At 33.6% G+C, this 21542-nt stretch overlaps 2 protein-coding genes across 3 annotated transcripts in view; both read left to right on the top strand.

Moving 5' to 3' along the window:
• The window catches only part of LOC143236955 (protein lifeguard 4-like), a 31589-nt gene extending 12565 nt beyond the window's left edge, over window positions 1-19024 (top strand). For both annotated transcript variants that reach the window (XM_076475728.1, XM_076475812.1), the window contains exons 5-8: window positions 3796-3829; window positions 4940-5057; window positions 11616-11661; window positions 18034-19024. In XM_076475728.1, the coding sequence (XP_076331843.1) occupies window positions 3796-3829; window positions 4940-5057; window positions 11616-11661; window positions 18034-18240 (405 nt within the window). In that variant the 3' untranslated portion in view covers window positions 18241-19024. The remainder of the gene's footprint in view (window positions 1-3795; window positions 3830-4939; window positions 5058-11615; window positions 11662-18033) is intronic.
• Window positions 11669-18027, top strand: LOC143237054 (uncharacterized). The gene is made up of 2 exons (XM_076475926.1): window positions 11669-15256; window positions 15359-18027. The coding sequence occupies exon 2, from the start codon at window positions 15684-15686 to the stop codon at window positions 16110-16112; it is 429 nt and encodes a 142-aa protein (XP_076332041.1). The 5' UTR covers window positions 11669-15256; window positions 15359-15683; the 3' UTR covers window positions 16113-18027.
• Window positions 19025-21542: the final 2518 nt, after the last annotated feature.

Raw genomic sequence — 21542 nt, 5'->3', positions numbered from 1 at the left:
ATAGCATGATCGAGCCACCTCAGTGTTTAACTGTAGGAACGGTGTTCTTTGGAAGATTTCGTTCCCCCTTCTTATGAAAAATATTGCGAAAATCATTGTGGCCGAAAAGCTCGATTTTAGTTTCGTCTGACCAAAGAATACTCTTCTAATAGGTAAAGGGTTTATCTACAGGCGTTAAATATGGAGTTCTACGAGGATGGCATGCTTTGAACCCAGAAGAGCGTAACATGTTCGTAACTGTAGAGGTGCTTATTTCAACCCCAGTTTCCCTTACCAGTTTCTGTATGTCATTACAAGTTAAACGGGGTTCCTAATAACTTCTCTGAAAACCTTCCTCTTGGTTCTCTCTGGAATTTTGGTGGGGCGTCCGGAATGAGGGAGGTTAGCAGTTGATGCTGTGAGCTTAAACTTGGCAATTATACTTTGAACAGTGGATTTTGGCACATTAAGTTGTGTAGCAATACCGGAAAGATACACACGAGACTTGTATTTTACAATAATTCGTTTTTTTTTAATTACTGGACAACTGTTTCCTGTTCGCCATGATGACCAAGCAGATAATGATGGAGACAGTGCTAAATTGCCGGAAGTACATTTTTTGCTGGCTAAATTCCAATAATTATGAGCCCAGTGTCTAGTTCTGGAATGGTATAATGTAGTTTATTTGCCAAACTAAACAAAATTTTTATAGGAATGTCAGTTTCTTCACACATTCTGAACTGTACAAACACTTTCTGCTCCTCCTATGTTTGGTTATTTGTTTATAAACAGTTTATTTGTCGTTTAATTTACATAACAACTTATGTAGATGTGTGTTAGTATGATATTTATAATATACTATACTTCTATTAGCCTAATCATGATACTTTTTAAGTTATGAGCAATAAACCACTCAGGATGCAGGGGTACAAACACTTTGTCGTAACTGTAGTACAGACCTTAGTTTCATGCCTGGTTTTGAATAAATTTGCTATTAAATGGAATGTCATATTTTGTTACTAGTTTTTGCCAAATATTGGTTATTTTTCTGCTGATGTCAGGAATATATGGTATACAGCAGTATATGGTTTTGTTATTTTTTAATTCGTGGGATATATTTACTTTTGTTAGTTAATTTTGCTTTTTGTATAGGTGTGTGCATATAATGTTTTATACGGTTTGTGGAGGAAACTTAATGTTGATGATGTTTTGTTTTCTCTAATTCGTCGTTAATTTTATCTGGTGAGTATAGTTTTATGGCTGTGTTTATTTGGTTTCTTAATATGTTGAGTTTTTATTTTGTTTCATGTGCTGAGCCCCAAGGAATGTATGGCCCAGTTTGGGTGATTTATTCTCTTCCCTGACAACTACAGTAATCTTGTGTCATTGTACCAACTCTTCCTTCCCACTTATCCTTGTATGCTGATTAACTCTTCCCTACCAACTATAGTAATCTTGTATCATGGTACCAACTTTTCCTTACCAATTATTATGGTATGCTGATTAACTCTTCCCTGCCAACTATAGTAATCTTGTATCATGGTACCAACTCTTTCTTCCCAGTTGTCCTTGCATGCTGATTAACTCTTCCCTGCCAAGTACTGTAATCTTGTATCATGGTACCAACTCTTCCTCACCAACTATTATAGTATGCTGGGTAAGTCTTCCCTGCCAACTATAGTAATCTTGTATCATTGTACCAACTTTTCCTTAGTAGCTATTCCATCATGCTAATTAACTCTTCTGTGTCAATTAATCCTGTATGGCTATGCTATACTCGTTCCTCACACAGTTAATGGCCTGGTGATTAAAGTAAATAATGTTGAAAAATAAGTATAGCATAGCCATACAGGATTACTTGACATGGATGAGTTAATTAGCTTTTCCATCATGGCCTGGTGATTAAAGTAAATGGTGTTGGCGTGAAGCTAGTTATATCCTTCACCACCTTCACGTGGATTTGCTAGGCCTGGCCTCATCATTGTGAAGCTAGTTATATCCTTCACCACCTTCACGTGGATTTGCTAGGCCTGGCCTCATCATTGTGAAGCTAGTTATATCCTTCACCACCTTCACGTGGATTTGCTAGGCCTGGCCTCATCATTGTGAAGCTAGTTATATCCTTCACCACCTTCACGTGGATTTGCTAGGCCTGGCCTCATCATTGTGAAGCTAGTTATATCCTTCACCACCTTCAGTTATATCCTTCACCACCGCCTGGATTTGCTAGGCCTGGCCTCATCATCATTGTTGATGATTTGCTAGGTTTGACTAAGTATGTTGTCATTCTCTTCTAAGTATGTTGTTTCTCTTCCTCTTGTCTTTGTTCCATCACATCCCTCTCAACTATAAGACTCGAGGACATCCACGAAACCTATGTAGTAATTGGAATATTCACTGTTGACTGGATGGTCCTCAGTTTCTGTACATTCCTCCTTGGCATTACTGAAAGAAATACAGGCATAGAATATGGAAATGGTTTGTGATTTTCCAGTAATTATTTCTTTTACTTGTCTCTGTGCATTCATTGTGTGCAAAGTTGTTGCAAGCCATACACTATCTCTTTCAATCAAATACCAGAGGTGAATTGTACTGTATGTGGTAAATCATTGGTCATTGGAACAAAGTTTACCTGATTTGTGTTTAAGCAATCTGTTTAGGAACAATTGGTTTTCATCCCTTTGTCGGCCCAGCATGGCCAGGTGATTAAGGCACTCCACTCAGAATCTGAGGGTCGTGGCTTTGAATTCCAGTCATGCAAAACATACTTGCAATTTCAGCTGTGGACATGTTATGATGTGACTATCAATCCCATTATTTATTAGTAAAAGAGTAGCCCAAGAGTTGGCAGTGGATGGTGATGACTAGCTGCCTTCCCTCTATTCTTACACTGTTAAATTAGGTACCGCTAGCACAGGCAGCACTCGAGTAGCTTTGCGTGAAATTCGAAACAAAAACATCCCTTTGTTACTGTATCAGCAACAGTATATGATTTATTTAGAAATATAGTTCTAAAGTCGTCATTTTCACCAGAAGCAAAAACGTATGTATGGTTTGGTAAAGCATTCTGCATTGTTCATCTGAACAGCTACTTTGCCAGTGCCAAAGCTGTAATTAAAGTGTTATCTTAGTTTTTTTTAATTTTAAGTTACTTAGAACCATGTGCTATTTGGCAGCTTTCACATTAATATTTATAGTCTTGAGGTATAAACATTAAATAAAAATCATACATGTAAACTAAACAAATAATGGTAAAATGCACTTTTTGTTTCTACATCTGATGTGTGTGTAAATTGTCTAAAACAAACCACACAAATTGACTTAATAAATTGAGTGTTTGTAGATGAAAAAATGAAATATTGTTGCTTTGGATTAAAGCCCTCTAATTACTTGAGGTATTGTGTCTTCAAGTAATGTTTTGCCAAATTGTAATCAAATGGTTGATTTGTTAATATTTTATGAAGTGTGTCAGACATATTTTAAGTTGCTGTATGTGTTTTTACATTTGTTTATTTACTGACACACACTACTGAAATAATTTATTAGTTACATGGCTGTAATTATAACATCGACCATAGAAATCTGACAGTACTGGCGTCAAAAATTAACTTAAGTAAAAGTTTTTGAAACTTTCATTCAGGATGTAATTTTTTCTCACAATGAAATCCTAAAACAATGTTAGGAAATGTATTATTATTCTCCTTTCATTTAAGTAAAAGCTGTTTATTTTTAATTTGAACAATTCTAAAACATTCTGGTAAAATATTTATTTGATTCTAAATGTAATTGTTTTACTATTTTTTCTTTTATCATCAGACATTTTCAGAAGCCTATACTGTGTCAGTTGTTGGTAAGTGCTTTGCTTATGTGTTGTTTAACTTAAGAACTATTCATAACATTTTCATAAAGGAACAGATTTTTGGATATCTCTGATATCTGTTTTAAGAAATACAAGAGATTCGTAAAATAGATTTGTTCACAAAACATGTAATAAAGTTGATATTCGGATAATTTTAGACTGTTTCATGTTGTGTGGGTTGTAATTCAAATGACTTTAGTTTTCAAACTATTTTGCTATCGCTTAGTATGTTAGGTAAAAGATGTCTAAAGCGGTAGACTAAATGATTATTAACAGTTGTGTACATTCAGTATTTTACCCTTCTTATTGAGTAATGTCCAATACTTACTATAAAGTTGTAACAATTGAATATTAATCATTGTTTTATTTTAGGCGTCTATGTCTAATTAATTATTGAGTAGAAACATTTTCTTATTTTTTTACATTTGAAGTTTTAATTTTTTTATTTTATATTTTAATAATTAGATACTATTTACTTATCAAGTTTTATACATTTTAATTGTCTGTGGGAAGATGTTTTGTGTTTTAGTAGTGGCTGAAATTTGATGTTGGGGCTTCTTTTGTATAAGTTTTTGTGTGTTATCCACTTGACTGGATGTCATTCTCTTTAGAAGAGGAATCATAATTATAATTGTGTAACTCCTTTCTCAGTTTTGTGAATAATCCACAAATCTTTATACAAAGAACACTCTGCATCAAATCCTGACAATTAACAATGCAAATATTGTCCTTTTTAGCACATCTCTGAAATGGCAGTAGATTAACACCTAAAGAGTTCTAATGCACTAGCCCCCTCTATTGAGTGAATAACACACCATAATTTCATCAACAAGATCCACGGTTGACTCTCAACCATTACTAACACAGTAGTAGCTTTGAGAACTTTCCTGAAGTTGACAGCAGATTAGCAGTTGAAACATGGGATAAAAACTTGTCAGTGATTAGTATCTAATTATAAGGCCAATAATAATGTATGTAGAAAGAGTTGCTAATTAATATTTAATTATCATATAGAATACTGAAGCATGATAAAAGTTAATGAGGATTTACGTTTTTTTGAAGCAAATATAAATGACAAAAATATTACTTTTTTCTTCCTAGTGACCTTCTATGATCAGTTAGCTGTTCTTGAAGCCTTTTTCTTGACCATGGCTGTCACCGTTGGACTGACTTTGTATACTTTTCAATCCAAAAGAGACTTCAGCATGTGGGGAGCAGGGTATAAAATTTTCATAATGAATTATAGTTAACATGATTAAATATGTTTAGAAAATCTAACAAAAACAAAGATAACTAAAAATATAAGAATAAAAATAACAAATACATGAGTGATGATAATCCTGCATTAAAAAATGATAATTTTCCATGGTTCATGAATTTCAAAATTTTATGGACTGACCAGTGTCATTTGTAAAAACAACTTATACATCTGTTGGAAGAAACAATATTAACATGAATAAGATTTAGCTAGTAAGCACATCAGAATTGAAGCCAGGAAAACTTGCAACAGAGTTACATGAATAAGAAATAGCTAGTAAAATATTAACGATATTACATTTGGAGACGGGAAAATGTATCAGAGTTTAAACTACTTCAGTTTCTGAAACCCTCAGTGGACACCAGATAATTTGGCCTAATGGTTTTCTTACTTTGACCTTTGACATTGTCAAATTTGCAAAGTTTTGGCTTTTTACTGTAATATAGTATACCAGATAACTGAAACCTATAATGATTGAAATCCATTGAATCAGCAGTTTTATAGCCTTTTGATTAACAGAATATTTACCTTTAAAATTTATCTCACAAAAGTTTGTTCTGATCAAGAGTTTTAGGTGAGTCCTAAATCTAAGTATTAAAGCAACATCCAAGTGTTTGGTTTTGAAACAATTCTGCTTATGGAACTGCCATAGAAAATTATACTTTGTACATGTTCCACACTGGGTATTGTAAGCTGAGATTTTGTTTTTGTTGACATAGAATAAACAGAACTTAGAGGAGAAGAGAAAACCAAGTTCAAGTAACTTAGCTCAACTATAATACCCTTGTAACTCATGCATTTAAACTGTGGATTATAATCGGTTACTTTTATTAAAACACTGATAAAATTTCTTACACTTTTTTATTAATATTAAGGAAAAAATAAATGGATTGGTATAAAATTTAAATAAAAATTGCAAAGAGAGCAAAGTAAGTTGTCCAGGGCAAATTAAAACTTCTGATACAGTATCATACCTCCTCTTTATACAAAATAGGTTTCCTCTATTTGCTTGTATTTTCAGTGCACACTACAAACTTTCTACCTTTTGTTTCTGAATATTCGTATGTGAGTTTGCAGCAGCTTTCCATAAATATGAGCACAACACAACCAGCACATTTGCTCTTGTCTTCACTTTTCTGTTTGCAGTAGCATTGAACAGATATGCTTTTTTTACTTGCAAATTTATGTTTTTAGTTACACTACCGACTTCATTTTACTTCAGTATTTCTCTACTTTTACACATTTTTGAACTGTAAAATGTTACTCTTACCAATTTTTCTTACACTTTTGTATTGAACTTGTTTCAGATTGTTACGTTCACCACAGCTGTTACAAGTTCCTCGACTTCTGGGTTGAGTACTCAGTTATCAGCCAATTATGTGATGGTAGTTAGTTGGCAAAAAATGTCGACATTGATGCAACCTTTACCACTACATGTGGAATATTCTGTCATGCCTGCCCCTGGGGTGTTGGATGGGAATTGGGACATGTTTCTCCCTGTGAATATGCTTCTCAATCATGAATAATATCAGGTGATTAACCCAGACCTCCTTCACACAGGTTTATGCTGTCTTATCCTTATCTCATGTTTCCTGTGCTTCTCAATATGTCATGTTTGGTGGTGTATGTATGGATCTATATTTAGTGTTTTCTCAGCATTTTGAGGGATTAATTTCAGTTGAGGGTTAATATATCTTACACATCGAAGATCTTCCTTCCCCTTATCTTGATGACCAGCAATTGAAATCTCACATTATTTTACATTCTAGGGTTGAAACTCTAATGTGTTGTGAATTTCTCTCAACCACACTTTTCTTGTATCAAACTGGTGTTGCCCACAATTGTGCATGCATTATTGTCTCTGTACTTTTTGGATCAGACAATTCACTTGTATTCTGAAGGATTTTCAGATGATGTTTTCAATATTCTGTTTACTACACCTTTCACCTTCAGACATGGCTGATATGCTGTTGGGACCTTCTGGATTAGGATACCATTCTTTCTTGAGTACATTTACTTGCTATTTCATATTGTGATATTAGAGACCTGAGTTGAGTCCATTTATCTTCATAATTCATTATCCCTGTTAAATACTCCTTTATCCCAACATCCTCTTACTGTTTTTTGTTTTTTCTCTCCCCCTTCCTGTCAAATCTTTTGCCAATTGTGGTCTCTTTTTCTTCATCTTTTCACAGTCATCTTGTTACTTGAAAACATTATGAAGGATTTGCAGCATTGGTAACTCAACCACAGAGTTGGGGCCAGCCTTTTCCATTTTTACCTTGTGTGGAAACAGTTTACAACAGATCCATGGGCCCTACAGGTTCTTTGAGTGTGTGTGACCCTTCACTTTCATTCCTATCTCTCATTATCTATTGTCTTCTCATCCCATTGTCTTTACCTCACCAACATATCTTGTTTATTTACAGGTGGCATTTTGGAACTTACTTTCAAAAGAGGCTATAGTAAATGGGGAACCTTCTCAGCTAGGATTGTATTCCTGTCTGTTTTTCTGTATCTATAAAGGCAGGAAATTAGGGACCAGTTATAGAATTATCACTCCTGATCATCCCCAAATTTATGATGGACTTGTACTTAACCCTTCAGTGGGTTTTGTCTCCTGGTTTGTGGATTATGAAGGTCGATGTGTAGGATGCCTATCTACACATTTCCATCTCCTTGGCATCTGGAATTTATCAGTTTCATACTCTACCATGTGGTCTGGCTTTGACTTCTTATGCCTTATGCTGAGTAGCCAAGTCATTCTCTGAACTGCTTCATGCCAGAGATCTTCATTTCCACCATTACATGGATAACTTGCAGTTATGAGAGTTGTGTTCTGATTGGTGATTTCCAATTTGGATGTTTTTGCCACACATCTCAATGTATAGCTTCTTTGTTTTTGGTCTCCCATTCTTCATTTTGTAGAAATGACTGTATATGCTCTCAGTCAAAATTGGATTAAATATTATTTGTATATATATATATCGTATATAACTTCTTCCCAGGGTCCTTTCATTGTTTCAGACCACTTCATATCTTCTACTAGTGACTCAGTTTGGGCTCAGTAAGATATGGTTTTCTCTTCAGTACAGGTTTTAGGCATCTTCTCCTCTTCCTTTGTCATTCACAATTCTTTGTCAACTTCAGTCTGGTTTGCATCATTCATCCATTCCTGTTCTACAGCTCTAGACATGGTTTTTGTTAGGTCCCTTGCCTGGCAGTCCAGATGTTCCATGCATGTTCCCACATTGATTGCCTATCCTGTATATCCTTCCTGCTTGTCTGTTTATTAGTGTAAATGATATACTTTTGATTGTTGGTCACTCTGCTGGAGCTATTATACTTCACTCCCACAGTTGGCTACATTTTCACTTGGTTCTTTGACAGCAGACTCTCATTCTCTTCAATTGCTGGGTGTCAAGCTGCATTATCTAGTACATTTAAATTTACATGTTCACCTTTGTCTTCTGCTCTTCAGTGTTGTCTTTGTTATTTCATTTATTTTCTTTTTCCTAAAATCCAATACTCAATTCGAATCTTTGTGCTCTCCTTCATACCCACACCCCTCCTCAGTTTGTACCTTTGTCTTCTTGTTCCCTCTGTGTTTTTTCTTCCTTCAAATCCCTCTTCCTCATGTTATTGGCTTATGGCTGGTAGTGATTTGAAATCTTTGCAATCAGTTTTTGCTGTAGTTCTTCATCAATTTCTTTGTTCTTCCCTTTCTCTGACTGTTCATTTTTGCCCAAGATTTCTGCTATATGGAAATGTAATACCATTTTTTCTCCCATTATTCTTGAGAGGTGGATTTGATTTGCTTGTTAATTATGCTGTTGTATTCTTCCCTTTCATGTGCAGAGTGTTGCCTTTTAAGGTATCCTCTCATCAAATCTGTCACCTCAGTAACTCATACCTTTGTTTCACATTATTTCACAACACTTGGCCATTTGTTGGTCAGTAGCTTTTTGTTTACCTCCAGTTCTAATCCTAAACACCATAGTTTTCGTATGACTGGTTTATACTATATTTTGTTGTTTATGTATGTGCAGAAGCCTTTTTCCTAGTGTATTATGGATCCAACTCTGTGCCAAGTGGTGCCTGCCAGTTATGCTTTTTTTTTCTGAAAATCTGCACTGTTCATCCTGTGACTATGCTTGACATCAGTTATGTTGTAACTCATTCTACTGCAGACCTGGTATAAAATTTCAGATGTTGACAGGTGTTGATTGTGTATCTCCACATTCAGTTGTTATCTATGCCAAAACAATTTTGTTGCAGGATTAGGTATGCATGCCATTTAGATGTAGAGTTCCATAGGACTGTAAGTAGTTCTCTCTAATGATCTTTTGTTTTACAAATATGTGCATCCTAGTTTGTACACTAATGAACACACGTAGCAGGAAATGTTGCTTATATGTGATGCTCCATGGCATTGAGATATTTCCTACTGTGGACCTGAAGTACAATTCCAAATGCAACTGGGTATTCTTTGATTCACTCTGTAGATGTTGTAGCTCTGCCTTTCAGAGTAGGGTATTGAGGTTACTCATTGGACTGTCTGTAGTGAGGTGGTCTACTGAACTCTAACTGGTTTTTATTTCCTTTCTTTTAATATATGTGGGAGTCCTTACCACTTCTCAGTTCCTAGCTGCTGGGGTGTTGGTTCATAGAGGCCTGTCTTCCTGACTGATGCATCATACCACTCAGTCGAGAGTAAGACAGTGGCATTTTGTGTGTGTTGATGTTCGCACTTCCTTCTGCAAACCTGATATACAATTTCATATGCTGCTAGGTTTTGGTTGAAGCCCTCTAACATGCCACAATTATACAAGTCCTTTCTTGTGTACTGACTGATTACTCTCCTTCTCCCATGTACTGGATGAAAAATGCCAAGTGCTGCCAGGTTTTGAATTGAAGATGCTCTCTATGTTTGTGGTCCCTCTTCCTACCATCTAATGTATGTTGGTTCTCAACAGATCAAGTGCTGATTGTAGCTGTATACACCACATCTTCCCAGTTGAGTATGGTTGAGTGCCCTTCTCCTACAGCAGACTGAAAGAAACATACCCTATGCCTCTAAGTTTTGGACTAAAGATATCATCCCATTAAGGCTTTTGACCTTCTTTCCATCTGCTGAATGTCGGTTCATGGTGAATTAGATGTTGGTTGGGTTGGAAGTGCACACAAGTGGAAACAGATTTTGGAATGGAAGCTCCTTTACCCTACCAATTTCCAATTAAACATTAAGAGATAGGTGGTCTTCTACCTATTGAAGAACTGATGAACAATTGCATGTATTGCTTGGTGTTGGGTGAGGTCAAAACCACTAGAGTATGTTGTATTTTAGCCACTCGACACCCAGGAGTTCCATTAATAGGTATAACGTACTTTGGAATTCCTTCATGTTTTTCCACCTTTTATGTCAGTGACACATTCATGAAAGGGTGAAAAGTATATCTTGAGTGAATGTGGTTTGGTTTCCCACTGAGGTGTGATATTTTTTGGGGGGTTCACAACTCATGGTTTCTCTTTGGGCACCTCCTGAAGAGGTAGAACTCTTTCACTGGTTCTTCTCCTGTTCAGTGTAGGATTCTAGCTATTTTGTGAGGGGAGGAAAAAAATATATTGAAAGTTAACCTTTTCCTAAACTGAAAATGTATTTGTGATAGATACTTACCTCTACTCACATTTCCCACCCAGTCTCCTCACTTCTGGCAGTATGTGGTGTAAGTCCTATAACCAATCTTAAAGTAATTAAAAAGTGCAAATGTACAGAGGGTACTAGTTACACTAGAAGTTGTGTCACATTCCTATTGGTGGAGAGCTGCTGCAAAATCATTTACATGTGAATATGCAGAAGCAGAAGAAGGTTGATGGTAAGTGTTGCACTTTCAGAAGACAGTATGATAAAGAAAAGATGTTTTGTGGCAGGGGCTGAGTATCTATTAGAAATATATTTTCAGATTAGGAAAATGTTAACATCAAGAACAATAAAACATGGTTCAGTGAGAAATTGAAATAAAAATGCCAAAGAAAGTTGAAGTTAACCTGTTTTCATGTGTTACCATTTTGGGAGTTGTTCAGTGTATCACAGGCAGTAGTTTAATATAGTGACATGCTTTAAGATGTTATTAGTATGGTAATTGGTTCAATGTATAACTAGTAATGGTTTGATATACTAGCACATTTTAAGATGTTTCCAGTATGGGGAATTGGTTCAACATAGCACTAGCTAGCAGTAGTTCAGTATAGCAACATGTTTTAAGATGTTACCATTATGGGGAATTGGTTCAACATATCACCAGCAGTGGTTTCATATAGTAACATGCTATAGCTGTATAATTATTGTTCTTATTGAATTATGATGTGTTTATAATGATAATAATTATACATTTGACAATTATGATGTGTTTAATGGTATTATACATTTGACAATTATTTTGTGTTTAGTGGTATTATATGTTTGACAGTTATGATGTGTTTAGTGGTCTTTATTATACATTTAAATCATGTTTTCAGGTTATTTTCCATGCTTTGGATTTTGATTATTGCTGGTATGCTTCAGGTATGGATTCTGTGTTTCTTTTTTAAGTATCTAGGTAAATGGCTTCACTATTTCCAAAAAAAAAAATTTAAATTCAGTCTTTCTTTATTGTTTGAGGGTGTGTGTGATTCAACGTAATAAACTTTGGAGATAACTTCACATTCCTAAGTTAAGATAGATGAAACTGGTTAGTTTACTGTTTTAGAAGACAGTTATTACTTATTAGTTACTTTAATCAAATAGTAGTTGAAACTACTTGATTACTGCTTAATTACCTTCCACTAGGGACTGATGGAAATGATTATATCACTAAGGAATACTGTTTATGTTGCTTATGTAAATACTGATTAGTGCTTATATAAATGGTGGTTGAAACAGACCATGGTACTTATGAAACCAAACTGAATGTTGTAGAAACACAAGTGTAGAGAATATTTCAAAGGTGTTCCACCTTTCATCTTCAGGTCATATAACTCACCTTTGTTTTTACAACAAGTAGTTGTCATCTATTCAATATAGTTTCATCACAAATACTCTACCTAAGGAATCTCTCAAAGAAAGACCATATTGCCATACAGGAATATAGCTTATACTTAATAATTTTTTAAAAGATAGTTCAAACTGACAACATTTGTGTTTGTGAAGATTGTGTATACTTGTTAGTTCTTGCTTCTGAATGTTAGTTGAAACTGCTTAGGTTACTCTTTAGGAGAACAGATTATAATTATTTCTTCTGTTAATGACATTTTAAAGTAGTTAGATTAATACTGATATGGCTATTTTAAACCTGTTGTTTTCCTTGTGTAAATTATTTGAAATTTGGTAGATTAGTTCTTAGGATTGTTTAAGTTAGTTGGTTTCCTTAAAAAAGACAAATAAAACCTATGGAATTATTACCCAGAAGTATAAATTATACTTATTGATTTCCCTACTTAGGAAGCAATTAAAACTAGCTGAGTTACTACTTCGATAGCTCATACTTGTTAGATTCCTTAACCCTTTCACAATGGGCTCAGTATAAAATACGTAAGTTCATTTACACATTTGCAATATAACTTTTAATAAAGTTTTTGTATCTTCACAAAATTTGGTACAATTTTAGTAAAGATTAACAAATTTTTGTACACAAAAAATCAGATTTTATAATGAAATATTTTTACTCAGGATTTGTCTGTAAAAATAGGTGGTGTTTTGTTGCTAGTCTGAGTGCAAAGTGATTTTATATTATGATAAAGAAAACTATTAGTCATACCAAAAATCTCAAATATTATTTGAATAATTTCTGAAACTTCCTAAATACATTTCAAACATTTGTTTTTTGTCAAACTTTATATTTTATGTTATTTTATATACTTTATGTGGAGTCTGTCATTTGACCAACCCTGTAACTATCATAAAAATATTAGTAAATAAATTATGCTTTTTTCATGCTAGAATGGCTGCATACCATAACACAAAAATAGGCACATTTAGTCTAAGTACCTTAAGCCTCATAATGCTATATATGAACATGTATATTTATTATTTTTTTATTATATTGACCTTCCAGTCATGCCTACCTAACATTATATAGCTTACATTGATGCAGTGCATGTGCACTCCTTATGTATGTAGTAATATGAAACTGACCTTTAGTCTTTCCTGTTTTGGCTGTGTTTTATTGGACTAGTAGTTTGTAATATACAGTCACATTTAAATTATTATACTTAAGTTTGATAGCTTATTTTTTCTTAAAATATAGAACAATAAATTTAGAAGTAAAGCAAACAATTATCTCTTCTCACTATGATCTTTGAATTTGGTTGCTGCTGGTTGCTAAGCCTTTTAAAATGTGGAGAATATCAAAGAAATAATTTTTAATATTTTACATACACAATTGAATAACAAAAAAAAAATCATAAATAACTACACTGATACAATAGAATTTCATTATAATTCATTAAGCTTAGTAACTAAGATGTATTTAGATTTTAAAAAATATGAATATTCAAGTAGACTAAAGACACTACTTGAAATCTTTGTTTGAAAGAACATGGTAGCATTTTTCACAGATTAAGACAGCTGAGAAAATCACTAGGGGACATTCTAAACATGTCATATACTGTAATGATATTATGTAAGGGACCATTTCAAAAAAATGGAAAGTTTTAGTAGGACCACTTTGTTTGATTCAGTACATAAGCCATGTCTCAGTGAAATAATAAGACATGAGGTTCTTGTTTTGTATTCTAGCTTGATATTAGTAATGTGGGTTCCCAATTTTTACAAAAGTATAGACTTAATATTTTGACATCACAAACATCTAATTTTAAACAGTACCACGTTCAACTTACCATGTGACTCACTAAAATCTATATTTAGATAGTTTCTTTTAATATTTACTTTTAAATGAAGAAATCAACTCTTATATAATATTAAAATTTAAATTATAATCTACAATTTGATTCCAAACTTACTGACATAAATTCATAAAATAGTTCAATAAAATTTTGAATGCAAGTCAACAAACAAGATGACATAGCCTTTGACCTGTGACCTATCACTAAAGGGTTAATTAAGTGACAGTTGAAACTGGTTGAATTACTTCTTAGAAAAATTGTTTTTGTCAGTTGCTTTTCTTGCTAAAGGGTACTTTAAACTGATTCAGTTACTCAGAAGGATTGCTTATGTTGGTTGTTTTTCTTACTTGATGAGTACTGTATTTTCCGCCTAATAAGCCGAATTTCTGGCCCTAAATTTTGGACCTGATTTTTGGGGGGGCTTATTGGCCGATCACTCCTTTCAGAAATTTCTTCTTCTTAGGAAATATTTTTCTTTTGAAAATTACCATAGGCGGTAATTTTGTCCCATCAGCAAAGCACGTTAAGACTACAGTGAAACGTTGTTTCTGGAATTTCATTGGTTACCTAATTACAGTGAGCGGAGCCAATAACGAATGACATATTGATTCCATCTCTGTCTCAATACGACACGTTCTGCTTTACTACAGAATGCCAATGATCACACACAACATGCATGCTGACGCTGAAACGAGACTAAGAAATCATTTTGAAGAAACTTGTCACTTCTTAAAAATGGCTTCGGCTTATTGGGCGGTAACAAGCAAAAACCCTCATTTTCAGAGCTGAAAATTGGCCTCGGCTTATTAACTGGAAAATACGGTAATTGAAACTTAGTAATGTATCCAGTACAAATAATCTGTTTATGTAGATGCTTTCAACTGGTTAATTTTCGTATTTACAGGATATATATTATAACTGAAATGTAATTATTTTACATATATAGCTGTGACAGGTCGCTTTGTAAAGATTGTTTTTTATATTCTTGGATTTGGTAACACGAGTGCACTTGCACTGTGTCGTAACTTCTGTGATGTTAGCCAGCAATGGGTCAAAGGCCAATATAATAAATTCCACCCAACCCATAATGAAATAGTAATCTAGAAAGATAGCAGATGTTTGTTAGTTTATCAGTTAGAAGGATAACTCATACTGAGTAGTATATCAACTAGAAGGACAGTTGATACTAGTTAGTTTATCAATTAGGAGGGCAGTTGATACTGATTACTTTCTCATGTAGAAGGACAACTGATGCTGTTTAGTTTAACCTCTTGAAGGTCAGTTGATACTGGTTAGTATATCAACTAGAAGGATAGCTGATATTGGCCAGTTTAACTACCGTAAGAATAGCTGATAGTAGTTAGTTTATCAGTTAAAAGGACAGCTGATACTGGTTAATTTAAGTACCAGAAGAATAGCTGATACTGGTTAGTTTATCAACCAGAAGGATGGATGATACTGTTTAGTTTATCAAGTAAAAGTACAGTTGACACTGGTTAGTCTAACAACTTGTAGGATGGCTGACACTGTTTCTTTTAATAACTGTATTTTAAAATGCATGCGTGCCATTTTTCCGCTGAAATGCGAATTTCCGCGGTTTTCAAACTGCCAACGATCACCCACGAGATTCGTGTAAATTTGAGGAGAAAATATGAATGATTTGGGGGCCGGGTAGGTGGTTTTGAGGAGAAATCGTATTTTTCAATGTTTATTGCAGAAAAAAAAAAATCTGACCGCCATCTTGGAGGCAGTCTCGTTTCGTCTCGTGGTCTGGTATCGTGTGCATACCAGACAATAAAATATTCTCTACGCTCCAAAGAAACAACAGCGATTGAAATGTTTAAAAGGAAAGATGTTCATTTTGATCCTGTAGACAAGAGAATGTGTAAGGACATTAGATCAGCAGCTTCAAAGTATACCTCAAAGCTGAGGGAGAATCAGAAGAAAAGGGCAGAAAGGCTTGAGGCCTATGGTTCTGTGAAATCTGGCCCAGCCACCTTGGCTAAAGAAAAAGTCCAGAAAGCCGCAGAGGCACAGAGAGCTGCCCATTCAGAGAAGGAGAGAAAGAAAGCTCGGAAGAGAGCACTGGAAAGCCTTGTCTCGAAAAAGAGGAAAGTAGCCAAGATTGATTAAAGGAAATTAAGTGATTTGAAATTTGACTGTAATTTATGCAGCAGAGGAGAAGTTGATATCAGTGACTGAAAAACATTTTATTATTATCTGCAGCATACAGTGCCAGTGGTTTATTTTAAAGCATATCATTAATTTTATTTTGAAGCAATGTCAAAGCTTTCCTTGATTTGCTGTTTCAGTTTGTATTGTGAAAGAATGAAAAATATACTGATATTGAGGTACCAGTAATTTACTGACAAGATTGTATAGATGAACAAGTTTTACTGTAGGTAGTCATGTAGAGTAATTTTAAGTAATTTGAAATTTTAATGGAATACATGCAGCAGAGCAGTAGTTGTTGATGTCAGTGACTGTACAAAATTTAATTTCTGAGGTATATCACTGATATCAGTAGTTGAATTTTTAAGCAATGTCATAGCTTTCCTTCATATGCTGTTTTAGTTTGTATTGTCAATTTGTGAAAGAATGGAAAATTCACTGACATTAAGGTACCAGTAGTATAATGACAAGATTGCATAGATGAACAATTTGAACTGTAGGTAGTCATGATTAGTCAAGAGTAATTTTATGTGATTTGAAAATTGTATGGAATATATGCAGCAGAGAAGTAGTTATTGGCAATGACTGTAAAACATTTAATTGGCAGCATACCAGTAGTTGATGATGATGATGTTATTGATGACAAAAAAGGATAATAATGAAATGATTTGTATTTGAAATATTTACTGATTTATTTTGGCTTTATTAACTCATATTACTAATATATTTTGATTTAGAAAAAAATTAAACTGAATAAATAGCAAATAAACAATCTTAAATTTCATTTATTTACTTTTTATTTTATTTGTTAATTTTAGATATTTTGATATATCTTCTAAAAAATGAATGCAAATTAAAAGAATAAATCAATCTGCTAAAATCTGTAAATGAAAGTTATAGTTTTTATTAGTTTGAGTTAGTCTTTTAATTTCCTTTTGTTATTTTATATGATATATATTGTGTACTTTTCCAACATTGCAATGTCAAGAAACATAAAGAAATTATGTCCCAGATTGCACCAAATCACACCAAATAGCATCCATTTTTTTTTAATTTCCCAGGGGGCCATGCCCCCAGATCCCCCTAGTCAGGCGCGGCTTTGCCGCGTTGTGGCACCTCTGTCACCAGGCTATATACCTTTTCCTCTTTTTTTCATAAATGTCATTGGCATGCCTGAAAATGGTAAGATACATCTTATCAGTTAGTTTATCATCGAAGAGGATTGTTGGCATTCCTTATGAAATAGTACAAAAGGTTTTATGCTGAGAATCTATATAGTAACTTGTGTTTTTTATTACTTCCTGTTTTTTTAAACTCCTTCCAGGAATTTTTGTCCAAAACAACTTAGTTTTATAGGCTGTTTTTGCTCCATATTTTCAAAAGCCAATCTTTTGGGGATTCCAGGTTTGACTGAACTAATGTAGTGGAAGTTAGTATTAAGTACTTCTGTACAAAGAGCATGTTTAAACAAGAATCAGAATTTGTATTGAAATTGGAGCCACAAGTTTAAATCAAAATAAGAAATTATACCGAATGGGAATTCAGACTTTCTAAGAAGAATACAAGAAGATTTTTGGAGCCAGCACAGTTGACTGCTCAGAATTACTTAAAAATTGATAAAAACCATGTAAATGGGCATTTAAATATTTTTGAGTAATTTTGTATAGTTACTTATGTATTAATAAAAGGACAATCTTACATACATCAACATGTAAGGACTACAAAGACAACTGACAGTGGTAATATCCAACTGATGACATAAAACAAAGTAATCTTAGAAACTTTTTGTGGTTTACCTGTAGCTCTTAATTATTGTAGATGAATAATTACAGAATAGTGGTAATTTATTTATTTAAACTAGTATTAAGTTTCATTTATACAGATTTTCTTTGGGAGCACTGAATTAGAGCTTCTAATGTCTATTGGTGGAGCTGTGCTGTTTTCTTTCTTCATCATATATGACAGTCACATGATCATGCACCGTCTGTCCCCAGAAGATTATATACTTGCAACTATTGATTTGTACTTGGATATTATCAACCTCTTTCTTCACATTCTCCGTATCATTGGGAATGCAAAAAACCGCTAAAGTTTACAAAAATTAAGCTTTTTGTATTATAAACTTAAAATTATTATTAAGCTGAGTACATAATTTTGTCTTTAACATTAACAGAGACTTCATTTTATTACACTTTTATTTAATATTGGTGTTGCACATATACTGAGATAGTTGGAAATGTATTTAGCATCAGTTTATTTTTAATTTGTTTCACATGATGTTGGTGACAATAGCAACAGATGATGCAACACTGTTAATAAACAGTAAATGCTTGTATTCCTGTAACTGGAACCAAGACCGTAATGTGTGTGTTTCTGATTAAAGAGTTAAATAAATGTACTTTCTTTGTTCCAAAAACTTGTTCACTGTAAGTGACATTCTTCAGACTTTTAATAGTTTAACAAATTAACATTAACTTGTTTGATTTGTAATACAGTACAGTTTGTATTTTTGTTGGATTTGTTTAATCTGGAACTCGTGATTTTCTTCCATAATTTTATCAGCATTATCTTTTTCAGTATTTTGCTGTTATGAATAATTTCATGTGATATAACTGATTGACTGCTGTAACTTATGTATAGGAAGCTCCTTTCCTGATAAAACTAGGAGGAAGAAATAATATTTTAATCTTTAATTGTTATTGTATTTCTGAAATATAGTCAGAAACCTTTGAGTTACAAATATGAATAAAAACAAGTGTTTTGTGGAATATTTCCTTTTATTATTACAAGACAATTGGTGTAATAGTATAACATTTCTTCACACTTTGTGTACATATTTTATTGGTTGAAAATAAAGTCATTTCTCACAATCATTTCTTGTTGGCTGTATTCATACTTGCAAAACAGCTTTACTAAGCCAGTGATTTTGTATATAGGAAAATCAGGCATTACTTTTCTCATTCAGGATATGTCATTACATTGACTGTGGTGGTTTTGTTATACAGAATGTTAAAACGTTGTAGAATTAACTGAAAAAAATCACTTGGTGTTTAGTGTTTGTATATGGTTTTCAGATACCTAGAATTCAGAATACCTGCACAGGCTTGTTTGGACACGTGAAGCTCGAGTAGTTGCACTGTGTTTTTGGACCCTTGAAGTTTAGACTTGCACAGGCCTTTCAACACCTGTAAATTTGTTTTTTCTCAAAATTGTCATTTTGAAGATAGTTTTTTTATTAAAATTGATTCTCAGTAACTGAAACATCAAATACCTAATGTTCACATTTTTGCAAACTTGTCCGTAATAATCAATTTTTAATTTTAAAATAAAGCATCACCAATTTATAGTGACATTTCCTGGTTGTACAATACCAAGTATCAGAACTCACTGTGTAATGGTTCATATATGGTTAATTTGACATGTTTATTTTATGCCAGTATTTATTTGGAGTTTTTAATACGTAATATTGCATAAAAGAAAAACAAATGATGTTAGGCTTACTTGGGAAAATTAAAAATATGGAAAAAAACTTAATTAGGGGATTTTGATAAATTGGTTGATATATTTCTAGTATTGATAATCTAACTGGAGTGAATAATAATATATTTCATTTCTTTAATGAATTAGGATAATTATTGTAAACTGTGAAACAAATAGCGTATTAAAAATGTATCAATATTATAGTGTCATAATGGTTAATGTAAAAATAAACCGTATTCTTTGAAATATCAAAATGTGTATAGTAAAAGATCTGGTATTTATTTATCAGCAATCTTCCTTAACATTACCTAGAGGCTTCTTTGATTTTATAATGTAAGTATCAGTAAAAAAGTAGTAACTTATTACACGTTTGTTTTGTTACTATAAAATGTAAGCCCTAACCTCTACCTTATTTAATTTAAAATGTATCATTATTAAACTTTTTGAATAACAGAAGAACTCAGTGTATATGCTTCTCTGTTGGAATGTCTGTATAATCATTTATGTGGAAATGTGTACAGTTGATGCAAAGTTGTTGTTTGCTGGAACGCAGTTATCTGTAGCCTTTCTGAAATAAGTTTCACTGTGGGAATACATGTAATGTATAGTTAGTTGTCTTTGCCATCAGTGGTATGTCTGTAACGTTTGTGAACTAAGCAGTTTATCTAGGTATATATGTAAAGTTTTATATAAAACGTGTAGCTGTGTTGTAAATCACAGGAGTGTCCATAATGTTTGTGAATGTTGGTTATAAGGCAATTTAGCTTAAGCATTATTATTTAGTTCATTTTGTGACTTAATATCTAATTTTTGTTTAGTTTCAATGACAGGAGTGTTGAAGGTTGTTTTAAAAACGTTTTTTGTGACAAATATCGTTATTATTCGTGTATTAGGTGTTAGTTACATTGTTGGCGACACGTTACTCAAACCTTCGGTATTTGTCTTACCAAGTGAGTATTGTTGCATCATAGCTTTTCCTAAGTTATACCCCTCGCTTTAAATTCCTGTACGTGGTGAGAGGGCCCCCCAGAGAAGATTCTGTTCTTTCATTTTACCTCCTCTGAGATCTAAACAATCAACCACGTGTTTGCCGTGCATGGTGACCAGTCAAGGGGAGGAGAGGTTCCTGGTGGTTGAGGGTCCAACCCTAACACACCACTTTGGTCTTGAATCTCTGTAGACGGGTTAGGACCAACTAAAAACCAGTGTTGAATGTTCTCAACGAGTGTTATGGACATTGTATCTTATGCTGGTGTTTAAGTATTAGTGCTCACAAAACCTTGGCATTGCTGCAGTGTCCTTGTTTAGTACTGTAGTGCATCCCCTCTTAGGGCTCCATGGTGGATAGAGTCAGTGGACACTGAAATATGGCTTCTTTATTATGGATACTTTTCTTTCTGACAAAAAATTAAATTGAAAAGAAACATCATTGGAAAACGACCATGTATGGACGAATCTATTGCATAGTCAATATTGCAGCCAGATTCTGCACCTCGATATCTGATTATCCATTTCTTATCTGAGAAACCCTAAGGGGCAAATGTCTCCATTTTTATTCAAAAGGGATTAGAGGGATTTCCTGGCTCCCAAAAGTCGAGACATTTTAGTAGAACCATATTCATCACAACATTCCAAACTCCTCTTGAAATTAAAGGCTGTTGGGGATATACCCATTGAGGTTACTCCCCATGCAACTTTGAATTTTTCTAGAGGATATAATTTAAACAACGTTCCTGAGTCGAAGATCCTTGCTGGTTACTCCAGCCAAGGCATTAATGCGGTGTGCCGAATCTTCACTTGTAAAGATGGAATTATAGACCCTACCAATGTTCTGATACTAACATTTACATCACTACGTCCTCCTGCCACAGTCAAAGCAGGTTATCTGAACTACAAGGTACGGTCTTAGAT

The sequence above is a fragment of the Tachypleus tridentatus genome, chromosome 1, assembly GCF_004210375.1.
Source record: "Tachypleus tridentatus isolate NWPU-2018 chromosome 1, ASM421037v1, whole genome shotgun sequence".
NCBI lineage: Eukaryota > Metazoa > Arthropoda > Merostomata > Xiphosura > Limulidae > Tachypleus > Tachypleus tridentatus.
The sequence above is the reverse complement of the archived record's forward strand: the minus strand, read 5'-3'. Positions and strand labels throughout refer to the sequence as shown.